General features: G+C 42.9%; 1 protein-coding gene across 1 annotated transcript in view; it reads left to right on the forward strand.

Annotated features, from left to right (window-relative positions):
- Positions 1 to 15,800, forward strand: part of LOC126153857 (uncharacterized) — a 1,728,205-nt gene that overhangs the window by 1,625,525 nt on the left and 86,880 nt on the right. The window contains exon 47 of the mRNA XM_049916098.1: positions 11,670 to 11,932. Within this exon, the coding sequence (XP_049772055.1) occupies positions 11,670 to 11,932 (263 nt within the window). The remainder of the gene's footprint in view (positions 1 to 11,669; positions 11,933 to 15,800) is intronic.

Below are 15,800 nucleotides of genomic sequence, written 5' to 3' on the forward strand. Positions count from 1 at the left end.
TTTACATTGTCGAATGCTTTTCCAGATCGACAAATTCTATGAACATGTCTTGATTTTTCTTTACTCTTGTTTCCATTATCGGCCACAACGTCAGAATTGCCTCTCTTGTGCCTTTACTTTTCCTAATGCCAAACTGATCGCCATCTAGCGCATCTTGAATTTTCTTTTCCATTCTTATGTATACTATTCTTGTAAGCAACTTGGATGCATGAGCTGTTACGCTGATTGTGCGATAATTCTCGCGCTCGTCAGCTCGTGCAGTCTTCGGAATTGTGTGGGTGATATTTTTCCGGAAGCCAGATGGTATGTCGCCAGACTCATACACTTCTACACACCAACGTGAATAGTCGTTTTGTTGCCACTTACCCAAATGATTTTAGAAATTGTGATGGAATGTTATCTACCCCTTCTGCCTCATTTGATCTTAAATCCTGCATAGCCCTCATAAATTCTGATTCTAATACTGGATCCCCTATCTCTTCTAAATAGACTCCTGTTTCTTCTTCCATCACATCGGAGAAATCTTCTACCTCATAGAGGCCTTCAGTGTACTCTTTCCACCAACCCACTCTCCCCTCTGCATTTAATAGTGGAATCCCGTTGTACTCTTCATGTTACCACTCTTGGTTTTAATTTCACCGAAGTTGGTTTGACTTTCCTACATGTTGAGTCAGTCCCTCTGACAATTTTTCTTTTTCGATTTCACCACATTTTTTCTGCATCCATTTCGTCTTAGCTTCGTGCACTTCCTATTTATTTCATTCCTCAGCGACTTGTATTTCTGTATTCAAGAATTTCCCTTAACATTTTTTTGTACTTCCTTCTTTCATCAATCAGCTGAAGTATTTCATCTGTTACGTATGGCTTATTCGCAGTTACCATCTTTGTTTTTCTTCCCAGCTTATGTGATTACCCTTTTTAGAGATTTCCATTCCTCTTCAACTGTATGCCTACTGAGCTATTCCTTATTGCTGTAGCTATAGCCTTAGAGAACTCCATGCGTATCTTGTCATTCCTTGGCATTTCCGTATCCCTCTTCTTTGCATACTGATTCCTCCTAACTAATTCCTTAAACTTCAGCTCACTCTTCGTCACTACTACATTGTGATCTGAGTCTATATCTGCTCTTGGATACCCCTTACAGTCCAGTATCTGATTTCGGAATCTGTCTCACCATGATTTAATCTAACTGAAATCTTCCCGTATCACCCGACCTTTTCCAAGTATACCTCCTCCTCTTGTGATTCTTGAATTTAATTCGATTACCTTTCTTTACCCTTACTTTACTTTTTTTGACGTTCACCTAATCTCTTTTTCCTGATGTCAACATCCTCTTGAGTAGTCCCCATTTGGAGGTTCAGTGGGGAACTATTTTACGTCCCGAGTATTCTACCCAAGAGCATGTGATCGTTACCAAGCCATAAAACAGAGCCGTATGTCCGCGGGAAAAATAAGCTCTGTAGTACACCTTGCTTTCAGCCGTTCGCAGTACCAGCATAGCAAAGCCGTGGTGCAACTGTTACGAGACTGTTGCCTTGCCGCTACTCAAAAAGTTGGTCCCCTTCTTTTAAAAAAAAAAAAACCAGAAACAATCGACCAGGGTAATATTCTTGTCAGTTTTGCAGCCCGATCATACAATCATGTTCACACAATGTTTTAGCGGTCCAGCTGACTGCCCTCTATAGATGAGAATATCGTTTACTAAAACGCTTCGTATGTTTCTTGTCGTCTCTACTCACGTGTACCTTTAATATACCGTGTTCAGCATGCTCTTACTTGCATAAAATTTCTTTCTTCAGACTAATGAACGTCAAAATTTCCATATCACGATAATATTTCTCCTAAATATAACACGCGAATTTTGAATGGAACAATTCGCTCCACATGAAAAACACGTATTTCGGTGCCGTCCACTTCTTCTTCCACTTTCTGTGTTAATGTTGAGGGTCGTCGGTTGTCACTGCTAATGTCGCTACTCTTGCTGTAGGCGTGGATGGTACCTATGAAACAAACCATATTTATTTTGTAAAGCATGGTAGTGCAGAAAACTCGGCTCTTTAGTTATTTCGAATCTTTATTTTTTTTTTCAGAACTGCATCTTCAAATTGAAAGTTGAGATAGCACATTCCGAGGCGCCGAAGGCCAGCACGAATGGTCAGAATAGAACTGAGTTTGGCGTTCCCCACTCTTTTCCTGTGTGAACTTTTGGCAATATTCATTTCAACAAACAGCTCTCTACATCTGCATTTGACCAAGGCACTACTAGAAGTATCTTAACCAAACTGTAGCGTTCGCTAAAAGGCTTCTGTTTATTTGCATCCTCATATTATGATACTTCAAACCACAATCCAGCCATGGCTGTCACAGCCTCCCACTACAAGAAATTGATTTTCTGCTGCTGAAGTTCTGCGTCAGATACAATAGCCGGTCTGGTACCTATTTATAAAGCTAATGATGTGTTATTATTGTCCTTTACTCTTCTTAAACAGTTTTGTGATGCTATAGGTGATACTTTGCATAGCACTTCAAAGTTCTTCGGGAGACGGGTTATAGGTAAATGACAAGCGTACAGTAAAGTTAGTGCAAGTTTTCCGAATTCTCATTTCAGTATCAACAGTAATTCTCCGCTGGTAAGCAAAATTCCTACTTGCTTTTCAGAAGCGGGACCCAAATGTGGATTGGGATGAAGAAAAAGCAGATCCTCTTGACACACTTTTACTATAACAATTTGTACAAGTGTTCTGATTAAAACAGACCTTTGCAGCAGCTTGGTGGGAACAGCAGATCTAGACTTATTAACTACGTTGCACTCTCGCAGAATTGGTCGTACAAATATGAAAAACAATTTTTGGTTATTGCCTTTATACATTTTACACAGTTCAGAGCGATAAAGCACTCTTCATTCACTGAGGCTTCCGTGAAGGACTATGTTAGTACCTCCCACTGATGAAATACACATTCAGAGACGGTCTCAATTAAGACCCGACGCGTTCCGGCGATGTGTAGTATCTTCAAGGTATCTTCATCGTAAAGTGATTATACAAATTATTGTAGCGGTGGAACCAGTTGTTTGTTTCTGAAAAATGAATTCCAAATCGGCTGGTAATTCATCTATACAAGAATGAGAAATGGGCAACGGGATGGTGTGGGAAGAACAAAGTGTAACGATTAAGTGTGGAATTTATTGTCTAAGGAGAGCATAAACTCCATTTCCTTTGCCGAGCATAACAGATGCGTTATCTCTTTCTATACCACGCATTTTTCTGCAAATTCACTTCAGAGTCATCTAATATGTCTTTCACACCTCCAACAATTGGTTTTGCATCACCTGAGTCAATCTCGAACAGTTTCAAGCATGCTGAAACTACACACCGTGTGTTTTCTGAAAAGTATAAAATACGAACACCTGTTGTTGTGGTCTTCAGTCCGACCTGGTTTGATGCAGCTCTCCATGCTACTCTATCCTGCGCAAGCCTCTACGTCTCCGAGTAACTACTGCAGCCTACACCCTTCTGAATCTACTTAGTGTATTCATCTCTTGGTTTCCCTCTGTGATTGTTACCCACCCCCCTCCCCATCCAGTACTATATTGGTGATCCTTTATTGTCTCAGAATGTGGATTTCACGTACAGAAAACATGTTTTTCTGGGAGTTTTTTGAAGCGCACCATTTCTGCACTTTAGACGTGTACGAATCGGTTCAAACTTTGCATGAAGGTAGATAAAAGGGTAAAGTTGAGCTTTTTTAATCCAATAACCACCATACGTTGTCGAAAAACGATGTTTTGAAGTCGAACTGAATGTAGAACATAAAATACGTTGTTACGTGAATTGAATGCACGGAAACTGGTTATAGTGAATTAAATAACTAAAAATAGGAAATACAAAAAGTTAGTTATATGTGGTGACTTCAATATTAATTGTATAAGTGATTGTGCAAGGAAGAGGATGCTGGTAGACCTCCTTAATTCATATAATCTTATGCAAACCGCATTCTTTCCAACGAGAGTGCAAGGGAACAGTAGAACAACCATAGACAACATTTTTGTTCATTCCTCATTACTAGAAGGGCATTCTGTTAGTAAAAAGGTGAATGGCCTTTCAGATCATGATGCACAAATTTTAGCTCTAAAAGATTTTTGTGCTGCAACACGTGTTAAATATAGTCATCAGCTGTTTAGGAAAGCTGATCCAGTTGCTGTAGAGACCTTTGTAAACCTTATCAAGGAACAAGAGTGGCAAGATATTTATAGGGCTGATACAGTAGACGATAAATATAATGCTTTTCTCAAGACTTTTCTCGTATTCTTTGAAAGTTACTTTCCGTAAGAACGTTCAAAACAGGGTACTAGCACAAACAGGCAGCCTGGGTGGCTGACTAGAGGGATAAGAATATCTTGTAGAACAAAGTGGCAATTACATCAAAACGTTAGAAACAGTCAAAATCTAAATGCAGCATCCCATTACAAACAGTATTTTAAGGTGCTTAAAAATGTTATTAGGAAGGCAAAAAGTATCTGGTATGCAGATAGAATAGCTAAGTCTCAGGATAAAATTAAAACCATATGGTCAGTCGTAAAGGAAGTGGCTGGTCTGCAGAGACAGGTCGAGGATATAGAATCAGTGCGTAGTGGGAATGTCCGTGTTACTGATAAGTTCCATATATGTACAGTATTTAATAATCACTTTCTGAATATAGCAGGTGAACTAAATAGAAACCTAGTCCCAACAGGGAACCATATAGCGCTCTTAGAAAAAAGTGTTCCGAGACTGTTACCTGAAATGCTACTCCATGATACTGACAAGAGGGAGATTGAGTTAATAATTAAATCACTAAAGACCAACAACTCTCATGGATATGACGGGGTATCTAGCAGAATACTGAAGTATTGTTCTACGTATGTTAGCCCAGTACTTAGCCATATCTGTAACTTTTCCTTTGGGAGTGGTCAGTTTCCTGACCGATTAAAGTACTCGGTAGTGAAGCCACTTTATAAAAAGGGAGACATTGATAATGTTGACAATTTTAGACCTATTTCTATGCCATCGGCGTTTGCTAAAGTCATCGAGAAGGTTGTATATACAAGGTTACTGGAGCATTTAAATTCACATAATTTGCTGTCAAATGTTCAGTTTGGTTTTAGAAATGGTTTAACAACTGAAAATGCTATATTCTCTTTTCTCTGTGAGGTTTTGGACGGATTAAATAAAAGGTGCGAACGCTAGGTGTTTTCTTTGATTTAACGAAGGCTTTTGACTGTGTTGACCACAAAATATTACTGCAGAAGTTGGACCATTATGGAGTAAGGGAAGTACCTTACAATTGGTTCGCCTCTTACTTTAAGAACAGAAAGCAGAAGGTAAGTCTCCGCAATATTGAGAGTGGTAGTGATGTTCAGTCCCAATGGGGCACTGTTAAGTGGGGCGTTCCCCAAGGATCGGTGCTGGGGCCACTGCTGTTTCTTATTTATATAAATGATATGCCTTCTAGTATTACAGGTGACTCAAAAATATTTCTGTTTGCTGATGACACCAGCTTGATAATGAAGGATCTTGTGTGTAATATTGAAACAGTATCAAATAATGTAGTTCATGAAATAAATTCGTGGCTTGTGGAAAATAATTTGATGCTAAATCACAGTGAGACTCAGTTTCTACAGTTTCTAACTCACAATTCAACAAAAACCGTTATTTTGATCAGACAGAATGGGCATATTATAAGCGAGACGGAACAGTTCAAGTTCCTAGGCGTTCGGATAGACAGTAAGCCGTTGTGGAAAGCACATGTCCATGATCTTGTTCAGAAACTAAACGCTGCTTTATTTACCATTAGAACAGTATCTGAAATAAGTGACACTTCAACACGAAAAGTAGTCTACTTCGCATATTTTCATACGCTTATGTCGTATGGTATTATTTTTTGGGGTAATTCTTCTGATACAAAAAGGGTATTTTTAGCTCAAAAACGGGCTGTTCGAGCTATATGTGGTGTAAGTTCGAGAACCTCTTGTCGACCTCTATTCAATAGTCTGGGAATTCTGACATTGCCCTCACAGTATATATTTTCTTTAATGTCGTTTGTTGTTAGCAATATTAGCTTATTCCCAAGAGTTAGCAGCTTTCACTCAGTTAATACTAGGCAGAAATCCAATCTGCATGTGGAATGCACTTCCTTGACTCTTGTGCAGAAAGGAGTGCAGTATTCTGCTGCATCCATTTTCAATAAGCTACCACAAGAACTAAAAAATCTTAGCAGTAGCCCAAACTCTTTTAAGTCTAAACTGAAGAGTTTCCTCATGGCTCACTACTCCTATTCTGTCGAGGAGCTCCTGGAAGAGCTAAAAAATTAAGCAAATTCCAGTGTTACATTGTTGATTTTCTTTATTTAAACTTACGACTTGTCACCTGAATATGTTTTCTTATATTTCATTTCATCTGTTTCTAATATCGTGTTATAATTTCATGTATTGACTCGTTCTATGACCATGGAGACTTCTCCTTAATTTGGTCCCACGGAACAATAAATAAATAAATAAATAAATAAAAATAAAAATTCATTCATACCATAAAATTGACAACTCACTTTCAAAAATCTAGCTGCATTCTGATTTTACGTACAATACAAACTCGTTTTTGTGTTTTCTTTTACGCGCGCCACTTCAGACTTGTGCGAATCGGTTCAAATTTTGTACAAAGGTAAACAGATACATGTCATCAATAGTCATCCTGTTGTTCTGTGGAAGCGTCATCCGTTGCCACGATATGAGGAACATTGTTCGAAAGACAATAAGAAGCTTATACCGGATCTGTCGTCACCTGAGTCAGCAAAAATCTACATCGTTGCCAAGCTAAGGTGGTTTAATGTCAAAATTATGATAGAGTAAAAGTTGGGGGCCAGAAAGGAAAAAGCTCCTATCGTAGCACAAAAAAGTAAATAATTCCTGGACAGAGTTAGGGATGTAAAAGACACGAACTAGGTATTCTATTATCTGGCAACTTCAAACACATTTAAATCAAAATATCTTAACATGTTCGCTCATACTTCTCTAGCGCAGTGAGCTCCCTCAGCTGCAAGGTGTTGGCACACCTGCAGTTTGCAGTTTTTAGGTCAAATTCCCTGATCCTGTGTTCAAACTCCAGAAGAGTCGCCAGCCACAGTAAATACACTGACAGAAAAAGTCGCAACATCAAGAAGGAGTTGTGCAACATAAACGAATGTTGGTAGGTGGCTTTCTACACCTGAAAGATGTCGTCTATTTAAATTTCGCGCCAGACACATAAGAGTGGTGGTAGTAGCGCCACTGTGAGAATGCAGATCAGGATTGCTTTAAATACACGCTCCAACGGCCGTGAGCATCTGTTGCCTTTGAGATTGGGCGTGGTGAGCTGATGTTAGTCAAGAATTCCTTTAAGGAGACAAAGACGCGTTATCAGTACCTCACTGAGTTTGAACGAGGTAGTGTAATAAGGCTAGAGAAGATGGATGTTTCTTCTGAGATATTGCACAAAGACTTGGCAGTAATCCAGCCACTGTACATGACTGCTGGCAGCGGCGGTCACAAGAATATAGGGTCTCAAGAACACGGGGTTCAAGACGACCACGTGACACGACCGGGAGGGAAGACCTTCGTGTTCGGCGCAAGGTTCTGGCGCATCTTACTGCATATTCAGGAGCAATGTGAGTAGCAGTTGGCACCACAGACACACAGCGAACTGTTGCAAATCGGTTACTTCAAGGGCAGCTCCGAGTCAGATGCCCCGCAACGTCGGTTCCACTGACCCTCGGCTGCCGCCATCTGCGACTTCAGTGTTGTCTAGCGAGTGCTTACTGGAGGGCCGAGTGGAGGTCTGTGTTTTCTGATGAAAACCGGCACTGTCTTAGTGCCAATGATGGACGTTTGTTGTTTAGAAGGAGGCCAGTTGAGGACCTGCAACCAGTCTGTCTGTCTGCTAGACACACTTGGACAACACCTGGAGTTCTGGTCTGGGGTGCTATTTTGTATGAAAGCAAGAGCACTCTCCCCGTTATCCCACACACCCTGACTGCAAATACGTCAATCTAGTCGTTCGATCTATTGTAGTGCCATTCATGAATGGTTTTCCATGGGATGTCTTCCAACAGGATAACACTCGTCCGGCCGCAGTGGCCGAACGGTTCTAGGCGCTTCAGTCTGGATTCGCGCGACCGCTACGTTCGCAGGTTCGAATCCTGCCTCGGGCATGGATGTGTGTGATGTCCTTAGGTTAGTTAGGTTTAAGTAGTTCTAAGTTCTAGGGGACTGGTGACCTCAGATGTTAAGTCCCATAGTGCTCAGAGCCATTTGAACCACTTTGATAACACTCGCCCACATACCGCTGTTGTAACCAAAACATACTCTACAGAGGGTCAACATGTTGCCTTGGCCTGCTCGATCACCAGATCTGTCTCCAATCGAGCACATACGAAGCATCATCGGATGACAACTTCAGCGTTATTCACTAATAGCGTTAACGCCCCTCTACTGACCGACTAAACGCTACAGGCGTGATGCTCCATCCCACAAACTGACATCCGGCACCTGCGCAGCCGTTCGCATGCTTGCATTCAATATTCTGGCGGTAACACGGGTTATTAATGTGATAGCATTTCACATTTGCAATGGCGTACCGCACACTTACATCAAACTACGATGCTGCAATGTTGATCGCTTAAATATGTTATCTAGACAAACGCATTCCCCAAATTTCATTATTCTCGTTAATTATTTTTTGGTGCTGCGATTTTTTTCCGTCAGTGTAAAATGTCATGAGGATACATTTAATAGGGTAATTTTTTATTTTTTATTTATTTACTTTTTTTTTTTTTTTTTTTTTTTTGACGGGATGAAATTTCTGGGGTTGGATGCGTTATATTAAATGACATTGATAATAATACTAACATGAAAAAAGCGCGATTATATCAAGATTTTTTTATTTAAATGTCTATGAAACTGCCAGATAAGCTAGTCCCTTTCTTTTACAACACTAACTCTGCCTTGGACATATTCGCCATTTTTATAATATGACAGGAGCATTTTTTATTCTAGTCTCATTAAATTTACACTCTGCCGAAGTGTTTGTGATCATGCTATTTTGTCTAAAACTGACATGGTGAGACCATGGCTGTGTACAATTAATGTAGGTTAATTCTTACAAAGAAGGAAACAGCAACCAGCCACTATTAATACTGCTACTTATTTAGGTAAATAGCCGGGTTACCGATTTCGAACTGGCAAATTCACCATCAGACGGCTGTTCACATGATTTTCAAGATACACTTTACATTATCGTCCGTTTGCGATTTTTATTATTCCAGTGTGGCGAAGTATTTTTGGTGTGTTGTTGCCGTCGAAAATTCCGCGCGATTTTGTTGCGAAGTTGCAGCATTGTATTTTTCGAATTTTCCTAAATACACTCCTAGAAATGGAAAAAAGAACACATTGACACCGGTGTGTCAGACCCACCATACTTGCTCCGGACACTGCGAGAGGGCTGTACAAGCAATGATCACACGCACGGCACAGCGGACACACCAGGAACCGCGGTGTTGGCCGTCGAATGGCGCTAGCTGCGCAGCATTTGTGCACCGCCGCCGTCAGTGTCAGTCAGTTTGCCGTGGCATACGGAGCTCCATCGCAGTCTTTAACACTGGTAGCATGCCGCGACAGCGTGGACGTGAACCGTATGTGCAGTTGACGGACTTTGAGCGAGGGCGTATAGTGGGCATGCGGGAGGCCGGGTGGACATACCGCCGAATTGCTCAACACGTGGGGCGTGAGGTCTCCACAGTACATCGATGTTGTCGCCAGTGGTCGGCGGAAGGTGCACGTGCCCGTCGACCTGGGACTGGACCGCAGCGACGCACGGATGCACGCCAAGACCGTAGGATCCTAAGCAGTGCCGTAGGGGACCGCACCGCCACTTCCCAGCAAATTAGGGACACAGTTGCTCCTGGGTTATCGGCGAGGACCATTCGCAACCGTCTCCATGAAGCTGGGCTACGGTCCCGCACACCGTTAGGCCGTCTTCCGCTCACGCCCCAACATCGTGCAGCCCGCCTCCAGTGGTGTCGCGACAGGCGTGAATGGAGGGACGAATGGAGACGTGTCGTCTTCAGCGATGAGAGTCGCTTCTGCCTTGGTGCCAATGATGGTCGTATGCGTGTTTGGCGCCGTGCAGGTGAGCGCCACAATCAGGACTGCATACGACCGAGGCACACAGGGTCAACACCCAGCATCATGGTGTGGGGAGCGATCTCCTACACTGGCCGTACACCACTGGTGATCGTCGAGGGGACACTGAATAGTGCACGGTACATCCAAACCGTCATCGAACCCATCGTTCTACCATTCCTAGACCGGCAAGGGAACTTGCTGTTCCAACAGGACAATGCACGTCCGCATGTATCCCGTGCCACCCAACGTGCTCTAGAAGGTGTAAGTCAACTACCCTGGCCAGCAAGATCTCCGGATCTGTCCCCCATTGAGCATGTTTGGGACTGGATGAAGCGTCGTCTCACGCGGTCTGCACGTCCAGCACGAACGCTGGTCCAACTGAGGCGCCAGGTGGAAATGGCATGGCAAGCCGTTCCACAGGACTACATCCAGCATCTCTACGATCGTCTCCATGGGAGAATAGCAGCCTGCATTGCTGCGAAAGGTGGATATACACTGTACTAGTGCCGACATTGTGCATGCTCTGTTGCCTGTGTCTATGTGCCTGTGGTTCTGTCAGTGTGATCATGTGATGTATCTGACCCCAGGAATGTGTCAATAAAGTTTCCCCTTCCTGGGACAATGAATTCACGGTGTTCTTATTTCAATTTCCAGGAGTGTATATCCAGCACTTATGTAATTTGTACATCACCATATTGTGCAAAGCACCACACACACACACACACACACACACACACACACACACACACACACACACACACACACATACCAAAGTGAATTTGCCACATGTGAAGTTATCACAAAGATTGCAGATTTACAAACACAACAGTGTCAGAACGTCTCCGACACTGTGATTTACAAACACAACAGTGTCAGAACGTCTCCGACACTGTTGTGTTTGTAAATCTGCAATCTTTGTGATAACTTCACATGTGGCAAATTCTCTTTGGTATGTGTGTGTGTGTGTGTGTGTGTGTGTGTGTGTGTGTGTGTGTGTGTGTGTGTGTGTGTGCGTGTGGTGCTTTGCACAATATGGTGATGGATATGGTGCTGGATATATTTAGGAATATCCGAAAAATACAATGCTGCAACTTCGCAACAAAATCGCGCTGAGTTTTCGAGGGCAACAACACACCAAAAATACTTCGCCACAGTGGAATAATATAAATATAAAACGGACGATAATGTAAAGCGTATCTCGAAAATCATGTGAACAGCTGTCTGATGATGAATTTGCCAGTTCGAAACCGGTAACGGCGCTATTTACCTAAATAAATTGCAGTATTAATAGTGGCTGGTTGCTGTTTTCTTCTTTGTAAGAATTAACCTACATTGTTAGTGATCAGTCTTTCACTGTTAAGGACCGGTGTATTCAAATGAACAGCAGCACGTATCCTGGTGAGAAGGTTAGGGAGCAAGAAGGCGGAGCCTCGCTGCTGGCCGGGTAATTGACGCGGCTGTGCCCGCTTGCCGGCAGGACTCCGGTTCGAAGCCGGGCGGCGCTCCGGGGGGCCCGGGTTCGGAGCCGTGCGGGGGCCAGCTGCAGCCGGGGGAGCCGCCGTCGTGGCGCCGGGTGACCACCTCCGTCACGGTGAGCGGGCCCAGCCCCAGCACCGCCACGCCGCGCTCGCACTCCGTCTCCAGCGACTTCGACCTGCACGACTCCACCGACAACCTGGACAAGATCTCCAGCTGCAGTCCCACGCACCACTACAGCTCCAGCTCCACCGGACTACACAGGTTCACAACATCATCATCTTATCATCAATTATAGTTCAATTCAGTTATCTCGGCGGTTCGCGCATGGCCGCCCAGGCGCGGGAGATAGCTGCGTTGCCAGTTGTACGCGCCAAGAGAAGCAGCGCCATAGTATAGTTCGCCAAGTTACGTTTAGGGGGAGCGCTCAGTTTAAGAAGTAAAGCTACCACGGCCGCATTAACCCTTTCGCTGCTACAGAGACGTGCTCTCCGCATTCCGCGATGTGCGCGATTTTGTCATCACTGCACTGGTCGCCTGTGCAGACACATGGTGTTTCGACTGCTTTGACACACTTTATCATTCGATTTCACAAAAACTATTTGGCCCAAAAATTTGATTTTTACACATCTTCTTGACTGATACCTTCCCCCCATAAATTACTTAATTTTGTTTCGAAGTTCAACGCAGTTATTGTGTAGCATTAGATGTAGTAAACCATTGCACAAAATTTTGAAGGTTTGCAGAGGTAAAAGTCCATAGCGTATACTTTCCGTATAGTCGATTGTAGTTGCCACTAGAAATTTCAAAAAATTACATTCAAACGAATAAAATTCATGAAGTAAGACACTTCGATATTGTTTTAAATAAAGAAAATATTAAGCACTGAACAAGACTTGAACTCACAACCTTTCGCTTAGCATCCATACACGTTAACCATTACGCTAACGCAGATCGTCACTCAATATATATCCCGGAGGACTTTAAACTATCACGCAAAATACCGACAAACACCGCTGATATGACTTTGAATTATTCACGTTCCGTCGAAGTATAATAGGAAATAAACAATTACCGCTGTTCTTTATTGCGGAAAAGCGTTTTGTGAGAATGATACAAACACCTTTCCTTGCTATCGCCTGAATTAGGAGACTTATTGCTTGCTTGGTTTAATTAATTAATATAATATGAAGCAATTGGTATGAAGAATACTTTTTCCAAACTTTCTATAAAAGAAAGTCTGCTATCAAGACACTGCTTTTGTTCAATTACTTTATTTATGACTGAAGGTTTCTAAAACTGAAGGCACTCGTCCGTGCTCTGCACTGCAATCGAGATCTGGCAACGTCGTTCTCTGTTCATTGGCTCACTGTGTTTCGTGACGTCAGATGCGCAGAACGAACCTAAACCTAAAAATAAATGACGCGCGCTTTAATACTCTATTTGTGTCCGCTACTGGCGTTGTACGACGGTAACGCAAGAAGTAAAGCCCGCTCGGAGAAAATTAGAAACAAAATACGAAGGGTATCAAGAAAGTAGAATATGTTTTGGTATTACAGCAGGAGCACTCTCGTGGTTATCCGACCCAGCCTGACTGAAAATTTGTACATCTATCTGGTCATTCGACCTGTTGTCGTGCCACGAACAGCATTCCACGGGGCGTTCTCCAACAGAATAACGCTCGCCTACATACCGCTGTTGTAACACTTAAAAACTACAATCAACATAGTCTGCGCACCAATTTAGACAGTTATTATACCAGAGAACAAGCTTTGAAACTCCATTGTCTTAAAATGCTGCCGCCTGATACTTCAACCAGTTATAAGCCCTCTCCCACAGTTCCGTGTCGTCGTCAAATGGCTGCATTGAGAGCCAGGTTTTCATCGTTGGGAACAGATGGAAGTCACTGAGTGCAAGAGTCGGACTGTCCGAAGGATGAGGAAGCACAGCCCACTTGAAAGCGTCGAGTATTTCTCGACTCTATTTGACCTGTGTGCTCGAGCGTTGTCGTGCAAGAACAGAATTTTTGAGCCCATCTTTCCTCCCTACTCATTCTGAGTTGCTCTTCTTATTTTTTTCAAAGTCTGACAACACCTCGTACAATTTACTGTTGTGCCACGGTCTAGAAAATCGACAAGAAGCAACTTTTCCTGTACCAAAAAACAATTTCAGACAACGTTTGCAAGCATTTTATTGGTTTTTTGAGGGAATTTTAATTCCTCCACTCTATAGACCGCAATTTGGTACAGCAGTTCACATATCTGACCCAAGTATCGTATCCAATTATGATTCGATCAAGGAAGGAGGTACCACCTTTCTTAATAACACAGAAAGTCAATGATGCAGCTGTAAGCTTGCGGTTTTCAGTCAAGATTTTTGGTACCTGTCTTGCACAAAGTTTGTGATGGCCTAAGCTTCTGTACAAATATATGATGCAACAAAAGTCGTGAAATTTGCGAAAAACCAAACGAGAAGCCGGCACTGTGAATAGGCGGTTTTCTTGAATCCTCTCATCGAGTTTTGCGACCATTTCACCAATCACGATGTTGGTCGTCCACCTCGCTCTTCATCGCACACTTAATGCAAAAAAATAGCTCTGAGCACTATGGGACTTAACTTCTGAGGCCATCAGTCCCCTAGAACTTAGAACTACTTAAACCTAACTAACCTAAGGACATCACACACATCCATGCCCGAGGCAGGATTCGAACCTGCGACCGTAGCGGTCGCGCGGTTCCAGACTGTAGCGCCTAGAACCGCTCGGCCACTCCGGCCGGCAACATAATGCACCATTGGCGCATTCCTTCTTCAGCGATTACGTTGTTTTCGTAAACTTCACAACGTAGCTGATAAATTTCAATCGGTTTATGTTTTTTGCCAAAAAATCATTGTTACTGACTACACGACACAACTCGTGGGATTTTCTATTGCTGCACACATTTCAAATTTTTATTGTGGAATAACAGGAAACGATACAGTACACTGGGGAGGATGGATGCCGACTGAACGGGCAACTTTCAGTATGGCAACGCTAGCCGCATCCATTGTTGCTGCAGTTGAAAATGTAATCTACTTTCTCGATAGCCCTCGTATTTCACGAGGGAAATTCAAAAGTAAGTTACACATTATCATGGCAGGCCAAGTAACTCATACTGAATGCTGCACTACAGTCCATAGTGACACAAACGTATGACACCATTTTTCAGTATTGTCACCAAGTCTGTACAAACAACAGTCGGAACGTTCTACCAATCGTTCAGTTCCTCGACGACAGAAATCCACTCCCTCATCACGGAGCCATTCGCTGTTTCAAAGTCCTCCTCCTTGGAAAATTTCTTTCCCCCAAATATTCTTTCAACCAGCTGAAAAAAAACCAAAATCGTAAGGTGCAAAATCTTGCCTCCAGTATCAGAATCCTCCACGTCTGTGAGGTCTTCGTCAAATTAATGGCACCATTTCAGCACGGCTGGACGCGAAATTGCCTTTAGACCATATGTTACTGGCATTTCTCGGTGAATTTGTATTCGGTTTAAACGTTTTACCCATAATAACCGTACTGTCCTGGGTGCTTCGACTGTGGAGTACGTTTCCAGTTTCTGCGCCGCTTCACTTCCACACCGTGATGTATCTGTTATCCGTACCGCAGTAGAACAGTGTCTGCAGGAAACCCGGAACATGTACTCTCTTCTGACAATGCACCGCTCTTGTTGCGTAATGGACTTGGCGTGCACGTCCACTTTCAATTATAATCAAGAAAACTAACATCTGGATCATCGGTATGTTTTATTTGGATAACAGCTTGTTCAAGTAAAACATGCCGCATAACCCAACGTTGAATTTCTTCTTCGTGATTATTTTATTTGTCTGCACAATCATCTACGACATTTAAGCATTTACCTTTCCGATTCCCGTGTCGTAGCCAGAGGCAGTCGATACACTATCTGACCAAAAGCCTCCCGACACCCCTATAAAATTCGAAATTGATCACTAAATGCCACGAGAGCTGGACCCATTGGCATGAAAGGCCATGGGATTATTGTGCTGTCAGTAGAGAAGAAGTAACACGGGAAGGAATATTGGACTGGGCAACTCAATGATACAATGAAGGCTTTCACGACCGGATGTTTCAGCC

Source organism: Schistocerca cancellata, chromosome 2 (assembly GCF_023864275.1).
Source record: "Schistocerca cancellata isolate TAMUIC-IGC-003103 chromosome 2, iqSchCanc2.1, whole genome shotgun sequence".
NCBI lineage: Eukaryota > Metazoa > Arthropoda > Insecta > Orthoptera > Acrididae > Schistocerca > Schistocerca cancellata.